Source organism: Trichosurus vulpecula, chromosome 3 (genome assembly GCF_011100635.1).
Source record: "Trichosurus vulpecula isolate mTriVul1 chromosome 3, mTriVul1.pri, whole genome shotgun sequence".
NCBI lineage: Eukaryota > Metazoa > Chordata > Mammalia > Diprotodontia > Phalangeridae > Trichosurus > Trichosurus vulpecula.
Window position 1 is genome coordinate 236,012,475 of NC_050575.1, and position 26,034 is coordinate 236,038,508.

Consider the following 26,034-nt stretch of genomic DNA (forward strand, 5'->3'; position numbering starts at 1 on the left):
CATACAAATCCACAAAAAGCCCTTTGAAACCCACTTACTAACCTCTCCTGCACCAGGGCAGTTTTGAAAGATTATTAGACTATCCACAGCTATAGAGCTAGTTGTAGGGAGCTAAGCCAGGTCTGGATGGGGAAATTGTACAACCTCCAAGTTCTTCCTCAGGCAGGTCTTGTAAACTGTGGCCTGCTTATTGATTGAAATTGTTTCCTAGTACTTAAGATATACCCATAATCAAACCTAAGTACAAATACATTCAAAGACAACTCCCAATTATTTTTAAAAATTTTTCTGTGGTTTTCATTTCACAAGTCTTCTTTTTCCGTCTATTACAGTGAAACATCAAGGATTGTCTGAGAGAGATGATGCAAGCTTAAAGGCAACAGCAGCTCTCTCCCCACCATTAACCAAAATGCTTATTTGTGAAACATACATGGTGATGCTTCCTGAAACAAACCACTGCATAATAAGAGAAAGACAACAGTAGTTTCCCAGTGGATTTCAGCCAATGGAGCAGAGTCAAGGAATGTGTTCCAAAAGGAGTGGTTCAATGGTAATAGATATTGTTAAGGTCTGCCACTTCCCAGCTATGTGGTATTTATTGGGCAAGTAATTATTTCCTTTCTGTAGTCATTAGTTTTCATATTGGTAAATAGAGTTTACTAGATTCTTCGCCTTTTGCAGTCTAATGCAACCTGACAACCCTTTCTTGGAATAATATTTATAAATAATCAAGGGAATGCTAAATGACAATTAGAAGTTAGTGAAAATTAAAATGTAATTTTTCTTATCTAATTTATGGATCCTCTGAGATCTTTCAAGACACCTCTTTGGGGTCCAGGGAAAACCACCCCTGAACTAGATGTTAAGATTCCTTACAACTCTAAATCCTATGATCCAATACATTTTGTTACAGTACTTGCCACAAAGCAGATACTTAATAAATATAGGTTTCTTGAGTAATTGATTGATTCTATGAAGTTCCCAATCAATCAGGAAGAGAGCCAAGATGGTGGAGTAGAAGGAGGCGGTGCACCAAGGAGCTTTTATCAACTTCCCCCAAACCAAAAGCAAAAGCAAACAAAAATACCTGCTCTCCAAACAAATCTAGAAAATGTATCAGACAGAGTCCTGATGGTAAAAGCTAAGAAAAAATCACAATAAGTCATTTTTTTCCAGCACAGGTTCTAATAGAGAGACAGAGACTTCTATGGACAGTGGGGATGGAACCTGGTGTGGAGCCACAGTTAGAACATGTCAACACCCAGGGAGAGTCTGTGAATTGGAGCAAGAAGGAGTCTCCCAGATTTCCTCAAGGCACCTCAGTGAGGTCGAGTGCAAACTTGCAACTTTGTTGCCCTCTCCCCAGTTACAAGTCACAGATTCAAGACAGACTGAAAAGGGAACCTGGGGCAAATCTATTCCACTTCCCTACCCCATAGCCACTGAGACTCCTAGTGATCTCAGACCCTAGGCAGTATGTCAAGAGAGGAGTAAGTTCAGAAGCAAGTAGCTATGATGGGGCTCGTATCCCATATCATGTCTAGCCTCTAGCCCAGTCCTAAGTTTTCAAAGGAATAACCAAGGCCACAATCCCAGACCAAAGGAAAAGCTGAAGTTTTATAATTCTGAACCAACATAACTTACCAGCTAGATGACAGAGACTGAATCCAGATAGAGTCTACCACTGATCTGATCCAAACCCAGGACAGGAATTTGCAGAGCTCAGACTAGGGAGGCAACAATCACATTTTGCCCTGGATCAGAATATTTTGAGAGTTCAGAAAGCTTGCAAATCCCAAGCCTGAGCTGTCTTTGAGATCCTAGAATAGCATAACATCCAATACCCCAGGAAAGCAACAACAGGACAAACCCAGAATTTCCCTACAGAAGTATGCAAAGCCCAACCCTAAAATCAAGTACAAAGTCAGAAGGTAAGCTAGAAAAATGAGCAAGCAAAAAGAGAATCCAATCATAATGAAGCTATTATGATAATAGGGAAACTCAAGACACAAACCCAGAAGAAGAGAATGACTTCAATTTTTTTCAAGCAAAGCCTCAAAGGAAAACACAGCTTGGGCATAAATTCAAGTAGAATAACTAGAAGAGATGAAGTAAGAGTTATAATGAATTTAATATGTTTTAGTCAATGAAATGAGAGTGTTAGAAGAAAGATGGAAAAGAAATGAGAGCTATGGAAGAAAATATTAGAAAAAGGAATTAACAGCTTGATGCAAAAGGTACAAAACCTTACTCAAGCATCAAATATCCTGAGAATTAAAATGAACCAAAATGAAGCCAATGCATTTTTGAAACAGTTAGAAAGATTAAAATAAAGTCAAAGGACTGAAAAAAGAAGAGAATGTAAGGTATTTCATAGTAAAAACAACTGACCTGAAAAACAGATATAGGAAAAAAAATATAACAATTGGACTATCTGAATGCTATGACTAAAACAAAAGCCTAGACATCATATTCCAAGAAATCTTAAAAGAAAACTGCCCAGATCTCTTAGAACTAGAGGACAAAGTAAAAAGAGAAAGAATCTACAAATTACTTACTGAAAGAAACCCCAAAATGAAAACTTCCAGGAACATTATAGCCAAAATCCAAAGCTTCCAGGTCAAATAAAAAGTACTGAAAGCATGCAGAAAGAAAGTATTCAAGTTCCAAAGATCCAGAGTCAGAATTACACATGATTTAACAGCTACCATTGTAAAAGAATGGAGAGTTTAGAATACCATATTACAAAAAGCAAAGATTATAGGCTTACATGCAAAAATTAGTTATCCAGAAAAAGTGAGTATAATTCTACAGGGGAAAGTGGATTTTTAATGAAATAAAAGATTTACACGCATTTCTGATTTAAAATAAAGGACCACAACGGCATAAAAATTTGAAATTTAAACACAGAAGTTAGGAGAAACATAAAAAGGTAAACAAATGAAAATTAATAAAGGATTAAACATGAATAAACTGCATACATTTTAATATGAGGAGGTGATACTATGAACACTATCATCATCAGGTGTCATGGAGGAAGTCTAATTAAACAGAAGGCCTGGTGATGGTTCTGTTATGTCTGGATAATGTCAAAAGAAGAATGGAAAGGGAAAAAAAAGACTACGCTGGATGTGGAGAGGGAGAGATAAGGAAGTTAGGGGAAATTGTCTCATTCAGATTATACAAGTAGGCAACTATACATAAAAGAAGGAAGGTGAGGGAGGGTTGAGGAAGAAGTAGTTGATACTTGAAGCTCGTTCTCACTTGTACTGGTCAACATGAATACATACACACACAGAGTTGAGTGCAGAAATGCATTTCACTCAGCAGGGAAACAGGAGGGGAAGGGGAAAAAGGAGAAAAGAGAATTAGAGAGAGGGTAGAATAAGTAAGGGATTAGTCCTAAGGAAAACAAAACTTAAAAATGCATGAAAATATTTATACCTCTTTTTGAGACAGTAAGAAATCTGAGGGGATACTCAAAAATCAAGGAATAGCTGATCAAGTTATGGATGTGATGGAATGGTATTGTGCTGTAAAAAAATAATGAAGGGGATAGTTTCAGAGAAACCTGGAAAAGCACAAGAACTGGTGCAGAGTGAAGTGAACAGAACCAGAAGAACAGTGTCTACAATGCCAACAATATGGTAAAGACAAATAACTTTGAAAGACTTAAGAACTCTAATCAACCACAATTCTAGAGGACTAATAATAAAACATGCTACCTACCTCCTGGCAAAGAGGTGAATGACTCAGAGCACAGAATAAGACATAGGCTTTTGGACGTGGCCAGTGCTGAAATTTATTTTACTTGTCTATACATGTTTGCAAATGTTTGTTGTTGTTGTTGTCATCTCCCTCCCCCCTTTCCTACTTCTCATTGGGGTGGAGAGGTAATGGGTAAGGGAGGGAAATGGTAAGATACAAATTTTTGCTCTCTGGAAAAAATATGTTTTTGAAAACTTTCTACTATCTGACAGGCACTGTGGCAGGTACTAGTGATACAAATACAAAAAACCCCTCTATTCGTAATTAATATACAGTCTAATAAAATAGTTAATTAGGCCACAGAAACAGAAGTAGTCTAAGACTGAACTTCCCAAAATTAAGACCTGATTTGAATTACTGATTCCATACATGACTTCAGGGAAGGGACCAACATTTTCCCCAGTAGGCATCCCCAGCACCTAACACCATGCTTTGACCAACATTTCTTTTTCAACACTTGAAAAGATTTATGATTTTGTTGACTTTGATCTTTTGATGGAGATCATAATCTTATCACACTTTAGAAGATGCTTCATAGAAGTTGTTTTCACCAAAGAAATTAATTAATCATCCCCTGATGATCAATCAGTCAACATTTATTGAGCATTTGCTATGTTTGAGGCATTATGTAAAACAATGGAGATACAAAGACAAATATGGAACACCCTAACCTCAATAAGCTTACATTCTATCAGGGGAAACAGCGTATACATATCTGAGATTGTACAAAATATGCAAAATATATGAAAACTGAATACAAGGCAATTTGGGGAGGAATGGCCATAGGAGTCGAAATAATCAGGAAAAAGCTGACATTTGAACTGAGTCTTGAAAGAAACCATGGATTCTAATAGACTGAAATGAGGAAAAAAATGAATTTCAGGAATAGGGGACACCCAGTGGAAGGACACAGAGGAAGGAACATCATGGTAAAGAAACAGCAGGGCTAATATGGCTAGACCATGAGTGTGTATATGGGGAGGAATATGGAAAAGTGAAGACATTGTGAAGGGCTTTAAATGTCAAAGGAATTTATATTTCCAATGGCTCTCTCTGTTGCCTCTGAGCCACTGCAGTTTACTGAATAGAATGTTAACGTTGTCAGACCTGTACCATAGGAAAATCACTTTTGCACCTATGCAGAGAATGTATTGGATTGGATTGGGGAGGGAGTTGAGGTAGCCACTCTATATTTAACAAGGCTTATCCTCGAATAAAAAATACATAGACCACTGTTGGGACCATCTTAGAAGCTATAGCTATTTGTGCTTTATTGACATAACCTATGAAAACCCAGAGTCATCTTTATGAAACATTAGAAGACCTTGATGTGAAGACTCAATAAATATTTGCTGAACTGTGTGTGCGTGTGTTAGAAACAGAGACAGAGAATGACATAGACAAGAAAAAAGAGAGAGAGAAGGAAGAGGAGGAGGAGGAAGAGGAAGAGGAGGAGGAGAGAGAGGGGGAGAGAGAGAGAGAGAGAGAGAGAGAGAGAGAGAGAGAGAGAGAGAGAGAGAGAGAAACATCAGGACTTTGGGATTAGTAGTTTCTTCAACTCTTTAATATCATCCTTTGGGAGGAAGGAGGGGGATCTTCCTATGATTTTTGTCATCCGGTGAATGTCCCACGAAGAAATTTTCTCATCCAATACAGAACAGTATCTGCCATGCAATTTATAGTCTTAGAGAATTATCTGAGGCATTGAGAGGTTGAATGGTTTTCTTAGGGTCCCCCAACCAGTATGTGTCAGAGCCAAGACTTGAATCCAGGTATTCTTGAATCTGAGGCCAGCTTTCCATTCTCTATGCCACACTGAGTCTCTATTCCATATATTATAAATGTCTGCAATCGCAAATATCAAATTGAAGTTTCTTGTTTGATCATAAACTCTTCCCTTATCCATAAATGTGACAGGTACATTTGTTCATGCTCCCCCACCCTTTATGTCTAAATTATTTATCTACTTTGACCGTATCTTGCTATACAGCATGAGATGTTGCTCTGGGCCTACTTTCTGCCAAACTGCTTTCCAGTTTTCCCAGAAATTTTTGTCAAATGATGAATTCTTGCCCCAAAAGCTTGGATTTTTGAGTTTATCAAATTTTTGATTACTATGGTCATTTATTACTGTGTATTGTATACCTTATCTATTCCATTTATCCATCACTCTATTTCTTAGGGCAGTACCAAATTGTTTTCATGTTTACTGCTTTGTAATATAGTTTAAAATCTGGAACTACCAGGCTGCCTTCCTTCACATTTTTTTTTCATTTATTCCCTTGATACTATTGGCCTTTTGCTCTTCCAGATGAATTTTTTGTTATTGTTTTTTCGAGCTCTGTAAAATAATTCTCTGGTCATTCGATTGCCCTGGCAAACTTGCAAAATGATAATATGAGACATTTGCTCTGGATTTCACTTCCCTCTCACAGACTTGGGTCATTGCCCAAATCTGTAAGATAATACAGAAACTCTTTTCTCCATTATCCTATCACATCAAGGCTTAGTGCTGATCAGGTTATGTGAAGTGTACTTGTTAATTGCTTATAATTTTACTGATTATTAAAACATACCAGCTTTTAGTAAAGGCTTTTTACAAATGTACATAATTGCTTCTAAGAATAGCGCTCACCCCCCCCCCCCCCCCCCCCCGCCACCCCTTACCCCAGGCTTAAGTACACTGTGATACTTGGAGAAGAATGCATGATCTAAGAGGAGAGTGAACTATATGTACATAAATATTTATAATAACTCAAATGTTTATTAAGTTCTTTTTATAATTTAGAAACTAAAGGGGTACCTATCAGTTGGAGACAGGTAGAACAAGTTGAAGTACAGAAATATAATACAACCTTATCAGGTCATGAAAAATAGTGAAAAAAGATGGTTTCAGAGAAACCTGGGAAGACTTTTAAGAACTGATGCAAAGTGAAGTGAGCTGAGCCTGAAGAACAATTTGTAAATAACAACAACATATATAGAGGAATGAATGATGTAAAAATATTTTAATTCATTTCAATGTACAACATTTCACTAATGTCTAGTGTTGTCATATACAAGAAAAATATCCTAGAAAACAAACTTTCATCTACATACTTACTTAGAAAAAATAATTTTTACATACCAACAAAATCAAAGACATCAAACATAGCTTATTACAAGAAAGCCCATCTTGAAAGGTTAGAATTTTTAATAAATCAGTTTCTGGTATAGCTTCTGCCTTGTTTGGCAAACCTTTACCTCTACGGTATAGAGACAAAACTAGAGTGGAGACATAAACACTTTTCCTCAGGGCACTGAAATTTAGAAGGCACTAGCATCACTGATAATCCTTATGCCACATAAATAACTGACTTTAGCACCTTATAAAGAATAATTGGTCAAAGTAAGACGCTATCAGATGGTACACTTCCAAAAGAGAGTCTCTCTTGCCAAAGGGATTTGTGGCTAGGCATCTCTCTACTATGCTTCTCAACTGAATTTCTCTTAAAAAGTTCCTTTGAGAGAATATTTCAAACTGCTTTTCCCTGAGCCATTTTGTGTGATTTGCCTTGAGCATCAAACTTTCTAGTTCTGATTCTAGCTAGTCAAAACTCCACATAATAATAACATAAGCTTAAATGTAGAAGACTATATATAATATATATATATATATATATATATATGAAATCAACTATTATTAACACTCAATTTATATTCTTTTGAGAGGAGGGATTGTTTCATTCTCAGTTTGTATCCCTAGCTCTTACCATAGCACTAGACACACAGCAAGCTCTTAATAAAATAAATGCTTGTTGATTGATGTAGGTTAAACAAAAGAGGTTTTGTTTTTTTTAAACATATGACTCCTCTGTTTTAATTTTACTCAAGATATAGCACTGTTAAACATATGTAGTTAATGGTGTATGCATGAGCAATCACTTCCCTTCTCTGAGACTTTGTTTTCCTGCCAAAAAAAGTACATTTGAACTATATACCTTACTGATTTATTGTGCAAAAAAAAATTTCATAAACCTTAAAGCACTAGAGAAATATGAGACAGTGCTATAGTATTGATTTAGAAATGACTAGAATTAGGAATTTCCTTGTCTCCAAAGAAGTGACACTACAACAAAACAAAACAACGAAATGAAACAAAACAAAATATAAAAAACACAACAACAAAAAAACCAACTCTGATACATTAGACCATAAACATTTGGAAATGGATATTTTGTCTCTAAATACTACCCCCACCCCCACCCCCAGAATACTGAAGCACAATCACATCTGAAGTTAAATAATACTGTGTATTAGGAGGAGAAAGTGTTGGCTGTAGAGTCAGAGGACCTTGAGCCAAATTTCACTTCTGATAATGAATGCCTAGCAGACCTTGGGCAAGTTATGTAAGTTCTCTGTTTCTCTCTCTTCAGTTTGTCTATCTTTAAAATGAGGGCAGTAGATGAGATGCCTTCTAAAGTCCCTTCCAACTCTAAACTGATGAACTAATAATAAAAATCCCACTAAGTCCTAACTAAAATTCACCTTCTATAGGAAGTCTTCCTGAACCCCTCTTAATTCCAGTGTTGTTCCTCTTAATTATTTCCTATTTATCCCCTATATAGCTTGTTTTGTTTATATTTGTTTGCATGTTGTCTCTCCCATTAGAAATTAAGCTCCCTGAGGGTCTTTTGCCTCTTTTTGTATCTGGTGCTTATCACAGTGCCTAGCACATAGTAGGTAATTAAGAAATGTTTATTAAATGAATGAATGAACGCTTTAAAATAGTAGGCCAGATTTTGAATAAGTGAGGGGTAAACTAGGTTGTTGGAGAGATCATAGCACTATATACTTAAAACTGGAAAGGACCATTTAGAAACGATTCAAACCAAAATTTTCCTGATTACAAGTCTAATGCCCTAGACAAAACTTAACCAGGGTGGGAAAAACAATTAAAAAAACAAAACAAAACACATGCATACAAACTTTCTTTCCCATCTGTTGGAAAGATCAATTCAACCAAATAACAGGGCATTATTTTCATTACAGTGGCTATGCTATTCTTAGAAAATCATTCTGAACAAACATGGGTATAGTTTTACCCATTTTTTTTCTGACTGTCATTGCTACCTCCAAGCAAAAGCCTACAAAGTTTGACCTGACTTTCTACCGTGGAGAGTATTCCATAACAGCCCTGTGCCCCCTAGTGATCATACTGGGAACTGCAAGAGGCATTTAAGTCTTGTTAAACTTTCCTATTTGTCTCTTTAACATGCACCATCCTGCAATGTCTGTAGTTGCTGGTTTCCTCCTTTGTAAAATGAAGGTGCTAGAAAAGACGACCTGTGAGGTCTAAAATCCTATGGAGAGTCTGCACGATTAAAAAAAATGATGTTGTTCAGATGCAATTTAGAAACAGGATTACAATGTTGAAAAAGATGACCATCTTAAGCATTCCTTTTTCTCGTGTATCAATGTTTTCATGATCTTCACCAATCCAGTTTAAGGTCTGCTTTACTCCATACATACTTCCCTCCTCGCTTCAGAAACATTTTTTCATCAAAGCCACTGAATTTTATGGCCTCTTCTACTCCCACATCCAGAATTGATTTAGAAGGATCCTTTCGGCCCCTTGTACAATCCAGAAAGCGCATCTAGAAAATTTATGATGGAAAATTAGTACATTCTGAAATGCACCTATCACCTCCCATCTCTGACATTCAATAAGGGCCTAATAACCCTTGGCCTTACATGTGTTGTTTTTGCCTCCTCTTTTTTTTTCACCAAAGCTTAGCATAATGCCTGACACAGAATAGGTACTTAATAAATGCTTGTTGACTAAGTAAGTGGATACTAAGGTGCTAAGAGTCCTAAGCCTGTATTTTTGCTTGTTGGATTACATAGTGCCATATACTGTTGCTTATTTGGAGAAACAGAAGCAGAAATCTTAAGTTCCTTGTGGGTAGAGGCTATGTCTTTGTGTTCATCACTAGGTCTAACACAGTCCCAGCACTTAATAGCAGTAATTCAACAAATTTCTGTTGAATTGAGATAAACTAAAATTTCCAAAACCACATTTTTGTTCAGATGTGGTTTTCATGGAGCAAAGTGGTGATCTAGCAGTTCATTTGGCTACTCTAAGAAAAGTCAACAGCCAAATGAGAGATTTAGAATCAAAAAAAGAAAGAATCATTAAACATTAGTGCCAGAAGGGAGCTCGAGGGCTTCTAGTCCAATCCATTTACTTACAGATGGGAAGGCTAAGGCTGAGAAAGGTGAAATCACTTGCCCAAGGTTACCCAGATATTAGTAGGGGAGGCCAAGTCTATTGACATCCAAGCCAACACTCTTTTAACTGTCCCAAAGAAATTATTTTGCTCTCAAAAACAAAAAAATAAAAACTCTGCTTTTGAATCATACAGATTGGTTTTCTACCATAACCAGTTTTACTGAATAATTGCCAGATCCCTACTCCATCTAGTGTCCTATAGACACAGTCTCAATCCTAAAATGGATTCTGACACTTGTAAAGCAAATTAGTTTCTAAGAAGGCTAAAAACAAAATCCTTCGTCACAATGAACATTTTCCATAAACAACCTTAAATGGATATTTGTTTTGATGAGAAAAATATTCATTAATATATCATTCTTTTAAAAATATGACATGCTGCTTAAGAATTATCTAAAACTTTACACATGGCTTAGCTCCTTAAAACACAAGTATAGCTGTGCTTAACTGATTTGCAAGCAATATTGTTTTTATAACTTGTTGACTTACATATTCATCCAGAATAAGGTAAGAATCTTTCATCTGCAATGCAAAGGAAAAAATATTATCAAAAATTTAATTTCAGATTTTTTTAACATGATCCACTAAAGTGTTATTCAAATGCTCCATTGCAACATGGAGATGACCTGCAGTCCTTGAAGTTTATGCCAGCAGACACTGAGCTGTCAAGCCCTGCTACAATGGCAATATTTCACTACAGGGCTGGTGACAGTCTGTCTCTGCATTGAGGTCCAGAAAGGCTCCCCATTGAAAGGGTGACTAACAAATGGTGAATCTTTTGACCATGGCAACTTTTGAAGGGTCAATGTCAGTGGAAGGAGTACCCACATGGATGAACTTATGGATCTTTGAAAGTCTATTTGTCATAGGCTAGAGCTAGAAGGAGACTGACAGGTCATGAAGTCCCACCTCCTGGTTATACAAACAAGAACATTAAAGCCTTGACAAGTAGTGATCCTATATACTCTACCCTGAATGGGTCACATCTGGGGTATTGTGTTTGGTTCTGAGTATCCTATTTCCGAAAATACATTGAAAACTAGAAAATAATTTGAAGGATGGTGAGGTACCTGGAGATCATGCCATATGGAGACTGGTTGAAATATAGCTATCTTTGAGTATTTGAAAGGTTGTTAAATGGAAGAGGGATTAACCTTATTCTGCTTTGCCACAGAGAACCAAACTAGAAACAATTGGTAGACAGTGTTGAGAGTCAGCTTTTGATTCCACATCAGGAAATAGTTGCTAACAATTAGAGCTATCCAAAAGTTAAGTGGGTTGCTTTGGTAGAGCCACAAGTAATAACTTCCCCATCGAAATTTAGAGCTAAAGCGGATCTCAGAGGTCATTTAGTATTATTACCTCATTTTACGGCAGAGGAAACTGAGGCTCACAGAGGGAAAGTAGCTTGTCCTGGGTTATACAAGTAAAAATTAAGTATTAGCAGAGCCAGGATTCAAAACCAGATTCTCTGACCCTAAACCCCATATCTGTTACAGTGCACTATAAGTGCTTGCTACATAGCAGAAAATGAAAGATCTCTTTTCAGGAATATTGTAAAAAGAGGATTCCTGTTCTGGTATTAGTTGAATTAGATGACCTTTAAAGGCCCTTCCAAATGGGAGATTCTATGAAGTAGTAATTTGTATATGCTCACACAAATACTTAGAGCCAAAAATAAAAGAATAATAATAGCATTTCATGGTTTACAGAGAACTTTACAAATATTTCATTTGATTCTCACAACAACCTTGGGAGGTAGGTGCTACTGCAGACAGAGGCGAAGTGATTTTCTCAGACCTCCCAGCTAAGGAAGTGTCCGAGGGCTGAATTTGAACTCAAGTTAAATAGCCTAATACTCTATGTACTTCATCTCTCTCTCTCTCTCTCTCTCTCTCTCTCTCTCTCTCTCTCAAACGTCCATCTTTCTCACATGTATATATATATATATATATATATGTATATATATATATATACATATATACATATATATATTCCCACTAGATCATATTGCCTCTCAGACAGAAAAATGAAAAATTCTTTTCAAAATATGCAAGCAGGACTTCTAGGAATGAAAAAAAAATCTCTTTCATAACATGTAAAGCTAAAAGACAAAAGCTTAGCCTCTCATTTTACAAATGGGGAAACTGAGGCGAAGAGAACTTAGTCATTTACGTGAGGCCACAGAGAGGAGAGATTCAAATAAGAGTTCCTTGGACCCTAAATCCACTCTCCCATGGTAGAGTGGAAAGAAATTTAGGATTTGGAGTCTGAGGCCCCGGATTCAAATGCTGTCTCTGCTACTTCCTACCTATATAATTTTGGGCAAGACTCTTCCGCTCACTGGGCTTTCTTCCCCACCCAATGAAATGAGGGTCTTGGACTAGATGACCTCTGAAGTCCCCTCCAGATTTAAATCAATGATCTTCTAATGCTGATATCATTATGCTTAGTCTGTATCTCTGTCAGTAAAAGAAATAGCTCTTGTTCAACATTACCTTTTTATTAGATTCAGGTACCAAGCAGGAGACGCCTTTATGCCGGTCTAGGAATTTTTCAAAGTCCTCATCGCTAATAACAAATCGTTCTGCTTCTCTCAGGGCATCTTCCCCAGCATTCTCACCCTCAATGATTAGGCACTGGAACACCTGAAAGACACAGCATTGTCACTGTTTTCTTCAAAGTACCTTTCATTATTAAGGGATCAGAGCTTTCTCTCTCCTTTACACACAGAACTCCCTTTGAATTAAACAAGTTTGTTGCACAGAAATGTTACTTCAGGGACATATAAGTAGTTCCTGTAAGGTCTGTAAAGAAGGAAGAATTTCACTTAGCAGCAGAAACATTCAACAGATGCTTTAAATAATAACATTAATTATTATTCATCCGTTATACAGGACCTTTACGTTTACATATCTTTTATTCTTGTATATACTCCAGGAAGTGGCAGATAGGTTAAATGTAAATTTCAACTAATATAATTTTTAGATCTGCTTAAAGAGAATGTGCAAGGCAATCATGTTAGGTGATGGGCATACAAGGACAAAAAGGCAACAGTCAAAGAGTTTGCAGGCTTTAAAGGGAGACAATATATACGAATACAAGTATATACAAAATTAATAAACACAAAGTAATTTGTGGGGAGTCACTAGATTCTTGGGGGAATCAGAAAAGATTTCAGGTAGGATATGCAACTTGAGCTGAATTTTAGAGGAAATTAGTGATTCTAAGGAGCAGCTAGATGGCACAGTGCATAGAGCGCTGGGTCTGAAGTCAGAAGACTCATCTTGCTGAGATCAAATCTAGCCTCAGACATTCACCAGCTGTGTGACCCTGGATAAGTCACTTAATCTTGCTTGACTCAGTTCCTCATCTGTAAAATGAGCTGGAGAAGTAATGGCAAACCACCAGAGTATCTTTGTCAAGAAAACCCTAAACGGGGTATGAAGAGTTGAATATGACTGAAATGACTGAACGATAAAAAGTGATTCCAAAAGGTAAAGATGAAGAGGGAAGGCATTCCAAGAATGGGGGATAGCTTATGTAAAGGCATGGATATAGCAGGTAGGAAACTGTGTAAGGAACAGCAAGAACTCCAGTTTGGCTAGATTATAGATTATATGAAGAAGACTGTTCAACAAGGCTAGAATGGTAGGATGCCATCAGACCGTAATGGTCTTTAAATGCCAGAGGAGTTTGTGTTTCATCCCAGAGGGGATAGAGGGCCACTGGTATTTATGAAGCAGGGGACTGAGATGCTCAGACCCATACTTTATCAATATAATTAGCTATTGTGTAGAGGATGATTTGGAGAAGGGAGAAACTTCAGGTAAGAAGTCAAATTAGGAGGCTATTACAACAGCCCACACGTAAAATTAACCTGAATATTTTAAAAAAAGATTCTATGCTTAATGGAGGAGATAAGATAAAAGTACACATTTTTGGCAAGGTTTACTTTATAGTAGACTATGAGTGAACGCTTTCCAAGTTGATAATTATAGAATTATTGAATTTCAGAGTTCAAGGGGGTCATAGGATCACTGAGAGTTAGGGCCTGAAAGGACGTCAGTGATCATCTTGTCTAAACCCATTAGGTCATAAAGAAGGAAATAACTCACTCATTCCCTGCAAGCAGAAAAGAGTGCTTTAATGTTTTATATCTTTCATTAAACCACTAAACAAACATCTCACAAACCCACCCCTTTTTTCCCTGGCTGCCATGACCTTTGTGTTGTCAACCTGGTTTTGGCCTAGTGAATTCTTTAAGGTGATGATAACCTCCTCAGTCTAAAGTTCTATATTTCTAGATGTGCTAAGTGTGCCAAAGTTGGGATAGAACAGAGACTCAATTGTTATTACATATTGAAGGACAGTCATTACTTAGCTAGCAGCCAATCTCATTCTATTGTAAGAAATAAGGGATCATTCCCTACACCCTCCCAAATACTAAAGACCACCACCTGAGTATTTCTTTGAAGTTGTGGTACTCAAATATACTTTCTCCTAGCATTTCCACTTCTCAAATTATCACAAGGAGTACGTAGAATTGGCTAAAAAAAATAGAGTGGAGGAACAATCTAGATAAGCAAGATTTGGAACCAGTGTAATTCACTGACACAGTGTTCAATAAAACAAAAGAAAATACATCACAAAGAGCTTCGCATGTGACAAAAGCTGCTGGGAGGACTGGAAAACATTTTAGCAAGTCCTGGGTTCAGACTAGCATCTTATGCCATATATTCCAATAAGTTCTAATTGGAAATATGTGAGCAAAAGGTCACATTACAAAGAAAAAAGGCTGGGAAAAAACAGATTGATGACATCTTTCACAGCTACAGCTAGGTATGGTAGAAAATTCTTAATAAAACAAGGGACAATGTTAAAACAAATGATTTCAATTATATAAAACTGAAAAGTCTTTGCAGAAACAAAGTGAATGTAGCAAGGATGAGAAAGAAATCTATTAACTGAGAAAAATATTTGCATCATGTATCTCTGGTAAGGACCAGATATTAAAGATATATGAATAATTAACACAGACATATAAGACCAAAAACCATTCCTCGATTGATTAGCAAAGGATGTGAATAAATAGTTATCTAAAACATATAAAAGGCAGAATTTGACTGTGGTCATCTGCCTCTAGAGTCAGTTATTTTCCTCCATTGTATCAGTAGTAGTCCTCCAAATTATCAATAATGAGAGATAGCCAAATGAATACAACTCAAGGTACTACTTTATGTCCCCAAAGTTGGCTAAGATGACAAAAGATGGAAAGAAACAGTGGTGGTTGGGATGATATGAAGATTGCCACTAATATACTAGTAGAGCAATCCAGCCATTCTAGAAAACAATTTAGAATTATGTCATCTTTTTTTCAAAAGTAGTTAAAACACTCTTATTCTTGGACGTAGAGATCTCATTGCTAAGGAGAAGGCCTAAGGAGATAAAATAACAGAAAGGTCCTATAATTACCAAAATATACATAGCAAAAATTTTAATGGGGTAGCAAATAACTAGAATCACATTAAGTGTCCAACAATTTGGAAATTGCTAGACACATTATGGCATATCCAAATATAATAGAATATGACTGCAGCATAAGAAAAGATGAATATGATGAGTTCAGAGAAACATGGAAAGACTTACATGGACTGATGCAGAATGAAGTAAGCAGAAAAAAGAAAACAATATCCACAATGACCACAACAATTTAAACAGAAAGAGTGATGATAAAAAAGTAAATTGAACACTGTGTAAAAATACTCAGAAAACTGTTGGTAAAATTCACCTTCCTTCATTCACTGCAGTGGTGAAGAACACAGGTGTGGAATGGTGAGTATACTCTCAGATTCATAATGTGTTCAAATTTGCAAAACTGCTTTATTTCCCAATTTCTTTTTATTTATTTACTTATTGCAAGAGAGAGAGAGAGAGAGAGAGAGAGAGAGAGAGAGAGAGAGAGAGAGAGAGAGAGAGAGAGAGAGATCTCCAAGTAGGGAAAGGGGTAGGGATACCTTTAGAAATTAATACAATGAAAAAACTATCAAGAAAATTAAAAATATCTGCAAAATACAAGATCCTTCCCTTTTTCTGCAACCATAGAACAAATGAAAGTCTTAGACACAGGATTCCATTTTATCATCTTAGAGCCACCTAGAGCACTGAAAGACTGAGAGTCTTGCCCAGGGTGGCAAATCCAGTATGAGTCAGAAGTCAAACTTGAATGCAAATCTCTCTGGCTTTAAGGCTGGATCCCTTTCCACTAGTCTAGGCTGCCTCTTATATTTTCTGTTTAGAATATTTTTTCCCCTTTAGGTACAAGCTCATTTATCAATGAGCCATTTTTTCTTACGAAAGTATTGGTTTTTATTGAATTTTTACAGGTTGTGTGACCCTGGGTAAGTCACTGAGTCTCTCATTGCTCTAGGCTAGCAATTCTCTAAGACTACAAGCTCAGATAATATCTAGATTGTTAGATAAAGCATTTATAAGATGCTTTACTATGAGTCAGGAAATGTGCTAAGAGCTAGGGATGCAAAGACAAGAAAGTCCCTGGCCTCAGGGGGCTTACATTCTAATGGGAGAAGATAATATATAAAACTAGAAGTCACATGGGGGACATGGAAAATTGTGATGGAGGCCTTAGTGAGCAAAGATAAGGCCAAAAAAGGCCGACTGGAGCACAGCATGGTTCCAAAGTCTGAGTCTAAGTTTCCAGTGAAGTGGTGGTAGAGTTGAAGCAAAGGTATTGTCCTGAATTAGGAGAGGAAGTTTTCTCACCTGGAAGTTTTTTATGCAAATTAAACCACAAGTCTGATTCCTATCACTGTCTTAAAGAAAATAGTAATAATACCACACAGTCTTTCCTTTGAGATATTTGTGTTTAGTATCTCTTTTAGCTTTTTTCCTCATATTCCCCCATACTATCATTCTTATTTTGTAAAAGGAGGAAAAGAACCAGAGAAAGGTCTCTGGCCTCATGAGTGGATCGTCTCTCAAAGATGTTGAGAAAGATAGGTGTGAGAAGGCTTCTAGGCATCGTGATATTCACCAGTAATACTTTAGATAGAGTATTAAGAATATTTTAGGTGGAGAATTGAGAATGGGTAGAGAATTATGCTTCCATACAACCGGTGACACAACTGAAACTAGGACCTATGTCCCTCATCTCCAAGCTTGACTGAGCTTGACTTGTCCCAAATTTTGCCAACAACCTCTTTAAAATGTTGCTTTATTAAAAAAAAAATCTGACAACTATTGCGATATACTTACTTTCCAGCGAACAGGGTTTAAGGATTGAATCTGCTCATTCATGTCTTCTTCCATGTTAAATCTGTTAATAACAGAATTGATTTTGAAAGCAACCCTATAATCTGCACACCACCTCCTCAGCTTCCACAGGTTGTCCACGTGATTCTTCTTCCCTTGTCCACGTCCAATTAGTGCATTGATTTGCTCTTCAAAACTATCACATGAAATAGCAAGAATGTCTAGGTATTCACCTGGAGGGGAAAAAACAAAGTATTTACTTTTCCTGTTCCAAGAACTAGGTATAGTAAATAGATTATAAATCTTCATCATTGTGTACATATATATATATATATATATATATATATATATATGTATATGTGTGTGTGTGTGTGTGTGTGTGTGTGTGTGTGTGTGTGGTGTGTGTGTGTGTGTATGTGTATATATGTATATATAAAAATATACACACACATATATATACATATATGTATGTATATATGTATATGCAAATACTATGTGTATGTGCATGTGTATTGCATTTTTATATGTATATCTCAGTGTATATATAAGCATGTATTTGTATGTATTTATATAGTCATATATATGTACCTACTTGTGCATTTGTGAATAGGATTATAGATCTAAAAGCTAGAAGGGACCTCAGAAGCCATATATAATCTAACACCTTCATTTTCTAGATGAGAAACATGAAGTCCAAGGTAGTTTTCTACTATGTTTTGCATTCTATTAAAAAAGGTTTGTTTCTTTCCCAACTCCCTGAGACAGAATTCCTATACAACAGTTGCTTTCTATATCCTTGGTTTGGCTAGGGAATGGACTTGTGAAGATTAGCTTGATTTAGATTCATAGTCATATGTGATCTCATCATGAATTTATTGGAATTTGTGTGGCATGCAAGGCAATCTTTCCTGTTGTAAATCTTCCTTTTTATGTACATATATTTTGTAAAGTGTGAATAAACATGAACTTTTAAAAATGGATATTGATAATGCCAAGTGTCAAGTAAAGGAATGGTACCAGCTGTTGAACACAGACATAGAAGCATAGACTGTGAGAAGGTTGAAAGAGTCTTCAAGACCATTTAGTCCAACCCCCTCATTTAAGAAAGGACTCTGAAAATAAAAAAGAAAAGAAAGGACTCTGACATTTACTAGCTGTCTGATCCTAGGCAAATTTCTGAATCTTACATTCCTTATCTGTAAATTATGGATAACAATGACATTTATATCACAGACCTGTTGTGAGGCTCAAATGAGATCATGTATATTAAGTGCTTTGAAAAGCCTGAAGAGCTGTATAAATGTTAGCTCTTTAATTATTATCTCCAGCTTTTCTCCAATGTATCCCTCCATTCTAGTCAATCCAAACACATAATTGACTGGAGTCATAGGAACTCACAGCTCTGCTACTTATTGCCCATATGACCTTGAGAATATCACTTCTCCTTTCTGACCTAGGTGTGTTCCTCTGTGCAAATAGGGGAGATGGACTAGATAATTTATTAGGTCCCCTCCTCTTCTAAATCTTATGATCCCATGACCCCATGATCATGTCCAAGTTTTTACCCATGTTCCTCTTGCTTACAATGCCATCTTCTACCACAGGATTCACAGAGTTGAAGAAGGAACTTTAGAGATGATCTAATTCAATACCCCGATTTAATTGATAGGAAATTAAGGCCGAGACACTTGTTAACTTAACAAGGCTGGAAAGAACTGAAAATAGAACCCACTTTTCTTACTCCTAATTAGGTATTATTTCAACTATGCCATACATCCAGTTGATCATTCAAGGTGCATCTTAAGTTCCACTTGCTCATAAATCTTTTGAAGCCTTTAGTCTTGATTCATTTCCTTCTCTTCTGAACATGAATGGCATAGTGTAGTAGTAAGAGCATTGAATTTGGAATCTGAAGACCTGAATTTGAATCCCATCTCAGCTAATTACTTCCTGTATCTGTGTGGTCTTGGGCAGGTCACAGTCCCCCTGGCCATCAGTTTCCTCGATTTTGTGAAGTAAGGGCCTTGGGCTAGATGGTCTTCAGAGTTATAGCCCTATGATCTATGTTCTAGGCCTTATGATATCATGTATTGGAAATCAGAAGAGCTGGATTGGAATATTGCTTTAGCTTCACACTAAATGGATAAGCTAGTGAAAATCACTTTCCTTCTCCAGGCCTCAGTCTCTTCTGCTCCAAAATGAGAATATGGACCACAAGATTTCTAAGCTCCTTCCAGCTCCAAAACCTATACTTGTTACTTGCCCAGATCTCTGCTCAACTGAAGCTATACATATAGATTGCAGAAAGTTTCTGGGAGTTTTGATTTTTCCCCATTCTAGTTCCCCAGCACAGCCGGTCTCAGTCCTCTGAGAGAAGGGAGGAATAGACTCCAACAATAACAGAAAGTAGCACACAACATACCAAACACGTTAGCACCTGAGAATGTCACTCACCATAATCCTTGAACCATTTCTCTCTGATTAGGCTCCCATTACTAACGATACTGACACTGGGGAGTTTTAGTTCTTTTTTGCAGAATTTCACCAACTTGCCTAGGAATTCTCCCCTGTCATGTAGAAATGGCTCTCCTCCTGAAAAGTTAATCTTCTCCATACCTGTCAAAGGGCAGAGCAAAAAAATATTTTTAATTTAAATTAAGAAACCATCTGTTCTACACCTACTACATGCAAAGCCCTGTGTCAAGGAGTCAGAATAAAAGAATGAAAAACAGTGCTTATATTCAAGTAGCACACTAGGAACTGTTTTTTTTTTTTGAGGGGGGAAGGCAGGGCAATTGGGGTTAAGTGACTTGCGCAAGGTCACACAGCTAGTAAGTGTGTCAAGTGTCTGAGGCCAGATTTGACCTCAGGTCCTCCTGACTTCAGGGCCAATACTCTACTCACTGCACCACCTAGCTGCCTCCACCCTAGGAACTGTTAAACAGATTATAGCTGACCTTTACAGAGTGCTTTGTTTCTGGGTTTGTTAATTTAGAAACAATCTTCATTCATTTAGCAAACATTAAGCATCTACTATGTACATAGAAAAAAAACTATTTTAACAACAATTAGATATTTCATATTGATAATTACTATGCAGTATTTTTAAATTTCAAAATAACTAGCTTTAAAAATTTTGGTTTTTACATGATGGTAATAAAATTTTAATTCAATTAGATTTAATTGTCAAATGTTTTTGTAGACATACCTAATTCACTCCTAAGCAGCATTGGGTGAGCATTTAAAATGTACAAGGCATTGTACAGGGTACCAGAAATATTTCCAGGAAACAATGAAGTATAAGACACGGTGTGATATGAAGGATTTAAAGTCAGAAAACTTGTGTTCAAATTCCCTCCTTTGATATTTTCTATGTGTAAACTTGGGTAAATAACTTAATTTCTATGAACCTCAGTTTCCCCAAGTGTGAAATGAGGACATTGGCCTAGTTGCCCTCTGAGGTCCTTTTCAGCTCCAGAGCTATGATCCTGGATCCTATGATCTGATAAACTGAGTTTTATTCTTGGTTGTTGTTCTTGACATTTTTGTAACCTTCGGCCAGTCACTTAATCCTTCCACTCTTTGGCTTTCTCATCTATCCAAGATTTGGACTAGAGGATTTCTAATGTTCCATCAAGGTCTGAAGTCTCTTCTCTCAGGAGCCTTATAGTCCAGTTGGAGGGTTAAGATGTGAACCAAGAAAGTTTGATATTATGCAACGGATTAAGGAGATTAAGGAGAAAATGACTTGGTCCAAAATAGTCAAGAAAGACTTGGAAAGTGGGCCATGGCCCAGGGTCATAGTATGGAATTAGGAAATTATATGGCTGACAGGTAATTTAGTGCATAGCAACTAGATGGTAAGGGAAACATTTTATTAACCCTGTCTTTCACAAAATTCCAGAATCTCAGACCTGGATAGCATTATAAAGACCATCTAGTGCAACCTGCCCTCCTTCCACCCTCCCCTTCTTCTACTTATAATCCTGTAGTCCAAATATTTTCTTTTTATAGATGAGGAAACTGAAGAATGTAAAGGTTAAGTGATTGGCCTAAGGTTACACAAATACCAAGAAGGACAGCCAGGAATAACAGTGGCTATCCAGCTCAGCTCTAAGAATTTTGGGGAGGGGGGAAGGGAATTACTGGTGGCAACCTTTTGGACTTTTGCTCAGCTCTAATTATTAGCGTATTTGTCTTTTCATTCAAGTAACTTCAGAAAGGCTTGTCTTTTAAAAAGATGCATTTCTTAAGGTGGAGACATTATGAAATGAGGAGACAATATGGTACCTGGATCCAATTTCCATCTCTACCACAGTCTAGCTATGTGATCTTGGAAAAGTCATGTAAATACCTCAGACTACAGTTTCTTTATTTGTAAAATGAGGTTGTTATCGCAGGCTCTCTTGGAAATGTCTTCAATTTCCCAGAGTCTAATCTAAATCTTTCTGACTGTAATACCTTTGGCCTTGGGAAAAGTCAAGACCAACTGTTTACAGTTTCTCACACATCATTAATTTCAAAAATCAAAAGGTTTAATAGAAGTAGTTTCCACCATGAAAGTCCCCTCCACACTGCCGCCCCAACAAAGTACATGCTAATGAAATCTTGGGTCTGGACCAAAAACATAATTATTAAAGAGAAGTACAAGAATTAATTGCAAAATCCTAACTGCTGGATGTGGGACAGATATTATGACACATGGCCTTCACACCTACTACATCTTCAAAGGTCTGAAAGTTAGTTAAACACATAAATTTCCAAATATAAACACCAGTGAAAATATTAGCTAACACACTATTTTTTTTAGTTTTTTCTCTATAATAGCACTGACTTGCTGGACAACAATGGTTACGAGAGACCTTGTGGTCTTTGAGTCTAGAAATGTAAAAGAAGTAGAAACAAAACAAAGAAAGAGCAGAAGAAAATGGGGAAGATGGGGAATAATGAGTGAAAAGAGAGCAGTGCGCAGAAGAATAAGTGGCAGAGGGTAGATGCATAAACAACCATTCATGAAAAGAAGCAGATCCCTTGATGATAAAGACCAGAAATGGTCCAGAGGAGGTAAAACATTGGGAACAGTCTATGGGCAGTCAGTGAAGGGGCAAACAGGCCTTCACACATCAATAGTACACGGCCTAAGGCATCTCTATATTATGGTTTGGTACTATAATTGATATTCACTATGATTACCCTGAGTCATAACTAAGCTAAATTATGATCAATATTCTTCTTCTATGAAGGCAGGGAATTGTGTAATACATCTCAGAAAAAGCCACACCTTTGAATACTAAACATTTCTTCTTAGAGAAATGTTATGATCAAAGTAGGAAGTCTAAGACAACTAGGTGGCAGAGAGGATAAAGGGCTGGGCCTGGAATCAGGAAAACTTTCTTCAAATTTGGCCTCACACTTGCTGTGTAACTCTGGGCAAGTCACTTAATCATGTTTTCCTGATTTTTCTCATCTGTAAAATGAGCTGGAAAGGGAAATGGCAAACCACTCCAGTATCTTTGCCAAGAAAACTCCAAATGGAGTCTCAAGAGTTGGATACAACTGAAAAATGATGGAAAACAACACAAAGTTGTTTCTGTTTCTCTTAAATTTCTCTGCTCAAACCTCATAAAGTGTTTTACAGTCATTACTTTCCAACAAGACAGTGCAATTCTAGAACCATAATTCTAAAATGTCTCATACTCTAGGAAAGGCAGCATGCTGCAGTGGAAAGAGGGCTGGATTTGGAGCTAGGAGTTATGGACTTAAATCTTGGCTCCGTCACTTTCTGTAGGCCATTGAACAAACCACCTACCCTCTCTAGGACTTAGTTTCCTCACTTTTAAATCAGAGAATTATACAAGATGGTCTTTATGATCCCTTCCAGCTCTAAATCCTTTGGTCCTAAATCAATATAACTAACTCAGAGATTCTTAACTTTTTTCCCCTTCACTTTTTTTGTATCATTGACCGATTTGGCAGTCTGGTATAGTCTATGGACCCATTCTCAGAATAATGTAAAATTCATTGCATAAAATATATAGGATTGCAAAGGAAACCAATTATATTGAAAAACAGTTATCAAATATTAAAAAATTCTCAGATCCTTTTAAATATACACATGGACCCCTTATGTCTATCCATAAACATCGATTTAAAAACTCTTGGACTAGATAATTTCTAAGGTATTTACCCATTCTCAAAATCAGTTTTGAAGGTACAGGTAAAATATCTGAAATATTCCTTAATTATTTCAGACAGCAACTTATAATTTGTGATATCATCGTGACTAATATTCCCATTCAAACTTCAGTATTAGAAGTACAGTAATATAGTATAGTGCCAAGTACAGTGGACCTTGAGTCAGTGGGCTTAGAGCAAATTCTGCCTCTTTAACTTACTAGCTATGTGACTATGGTCAGTTTCTTTAACTTTCTGAACCTCAGTTTCTTCCTGTGTAAAATGTAATTAATGATCCTTATACTACATTCTTCACAGGGTGGTTGTGAGGAAAGTGCCTTGTCACAGAAAGATGTAGTGTCTCTCTTCAGTGACCAGACACCATTTTTTCTCTTTGGAGGACAGAAGTAGTCCACAGATATAAAGTGGGCCATGATTACAACTCTGTTGACACTTCTACGTTCAAGGTAGAGTCTGCTTGGTTCAGAGGCTGCATGCCCAGTGATTGGGAAGCCTGACAAAATCATAAATTGTTTCCTAAAGGCAAATTGCTGGCTTGTGGCTTTTTAATGAAGAGATGAATAAGCCATTCCCTTGAGAATGGATATATCAACACGGTACTGTGTATTCATTTGGTGGACCATTGTCCACTGCACATCACTCAGAAAACTCTGAACAGATTTAAACTCAGCAGAACAAACCTCAGCCTACCATTTTCCAATCCCTAGTTCAGAGAGGTTTTCTTTTTATCTGCCCTAACTTTTCCTCTCTTGAGAATTCTGAGGGAGTAAACTTGACATGACATCCAAAGAAAATATTATAGATATTTCTTGCACTAGAGTATCCCAGAAAAAAATAATTTTGAAAAAAAATTATTAACACTCAAACCGATTTGTGATTTTAATTTGAAAGGTCCCTTCAAGGGCACAAGTCACAACTCATCCATGCTTAAAGGGTTTTTTTTTTTGTATTCTTAATACATCAGATTCAAATCCTGCCATAAAGCCACAAAAGCTTCTGTAACATGACTCAGCTCCTCCCCTATCAGTTTGTTTGTTTGAACATTGTTCATGTGGTGGAATAAACTCTTTTGTAATGTTATCTCACCTGATAAGGTACTTTTCCCCCTTCTTTTCTTAGACCCAATTAACAAACTCTGGTGGAATAAATATATATTAGATTTGGTGGGATTGGCTGGGGCCAGGGATTCATTTTCAACTTTGTTTCAACATTTTAAAACAGAAAAATTGTCTATGTTAGCTGGGAAAGAAAGGACTGAACAACACACCAGAGTAGAGCTTCAGCCTATCAGCAAAAGGGCTTCATGTTTCAGTGTTGTCATCCCTCTCCCAACTTACACACTTACATATACACACATACATATCTAAACACAAATACACACAGCATACTGAAATAATCATAGGATTATAGGGGTGGAACACATCTTTAGCATCATCTACTTCAACTTATTCTTTTGGCAGGCGACATAATGAGGCTAAGAGAGAGGAAGTGATTTGCTTAAGGTCACACAGCTAGTATAAAGAAATGGGATTTAGAGTCAGAAACCTCTTTGGTCTTGGCTCTGTCACTTGCTAGCTGTGCAATCTCAAGCACTCTGCTTCACCCCTCTGGAACTGTCTTTTCATCTATAAAAATAAAGGGTTCCACTGCTTCAGGGCTTTTTAACTTGGGTTCCATGGATTTTAGAAGTCTGTGAACTTGGATAGAAAAAACATTTACATCTCTTATTTTCACCTACCTCTAACTGAATGCAACAGACATAATACTGAGAAGGGCTCCTTAGACTTTATCAGATTGCCAAAGTGATCCATTGCACAAAACGTTAAGAATCCAGAGGCTCCGGAGGCTCTCTAACAGACCTCCAAATTCTAAATTCCCATGGGAGGTGGTGGAGTCAGGACTTGAAGCTAAATCTTTAGACTCTAAACGCATGTCTTATCAGCACTATATGCTAGGCATTGAAGAACTTCAAGTCAGACTCACCTGCTTCTTTAAGCATAAGGAGACCTCTCTTGGCTTCCTCCAGGGGAAGCACAAATGATGTTTTAGCAGTGTGGAAGCAGAAACCACATTTGTAGTTACACTGGCGAGTGAAATGGTAGTTGACACTGACAGGGTTAACGGAGACCCCTGATGCATCTTCAGCTCCTTCACTCTCTTCTCTTGTTCTTTCTTTCTTCTCCCTGGGTGGACTGCTCGTTTTGCCACCTGCAGACCTTAGCAGTGTCCCAGATGAGGAGTACAAATGTATCAGGATCTTCCACAGAGACATCAGCCGGAGGCTGAAAACACAAAGTAGTTTCTCAGCAAAGCCTGTTAGCGTGAGCAGCCACATCTCTGCCGGCTCTCTGACTGCTGTGCACAGCACACCACTGAAGCTCACTTCAAATCCTGCTGTTAAATAACAGGGCTGTCATGGGCTAGCTTCTGTGTCACGTGTGGGAGGTAACACTTCTTGTTCTCCTTTTCTGTTGAGTAGTTTCAGTTTCCTTCTTTAATGAAATGAAAATTGGAACCCAGACAAGAAA

General features: G+C 37.1%; 1 protein-coding gene across 1 annotated transcript; it reads right to left on the bottom strand.

The window, feature by feature from the left end:
- Window positions 1-8,475: 8,475 nt before the first annotated feature.
- Window positions 8,476-25,846, bottom strand: RSAD2 (radical S-adenosyl methionine domain containing 2). The gene is made up of 6 exons (XM_036751118.1): window positions 25,490-25,846; window positions 19,766-19,927; window positions 17,315-17,544; window positions 12,538-12,687; window positions 10,529-10,561; window positions 8,476-9,404 (listed from the first exon to the last, which is right to left on the bottom strand). Exons 1-6 carry the CDS (start codon window positions 25,839-25,841, stop codon window positions 9,240-9,242), a joined length of 1,092 nt encoding a protein of 363 aa, XP_036607013.1. The 5' UTR covers window positions 25,842-25,846; the 3' UTR covers window positions 8,476-9,239.
- Window positions 25,847-26,034: the final 188 nt, after the last annotated feature.

Excerpts from the sequence above, each read along its gene's own strand:
- RSAD2 (XM_036751118.1), bottom strand. The coding sequence starts at position 25,841 with ATGTGGCTGCTCACGCTAACAGGCTTTGCTGAGAAACTACTTTGTGTT. Across the intron at positions 10,562-12,537 it reads TACCTGAATCTAATAAAAAG|ATGAAAGATTCTTACCTTAT; the intron begins GTAATGTTGAAC and ends TTTGCATTGCAG. Across the intron at positions 9,405-10,528 it reads ACCTTATTCTGGATGAATAT|ATGCGCTTTCTGGATTGTAC; the intron begins GTAAGTCAACAA and ends TAAATTTTCTAG.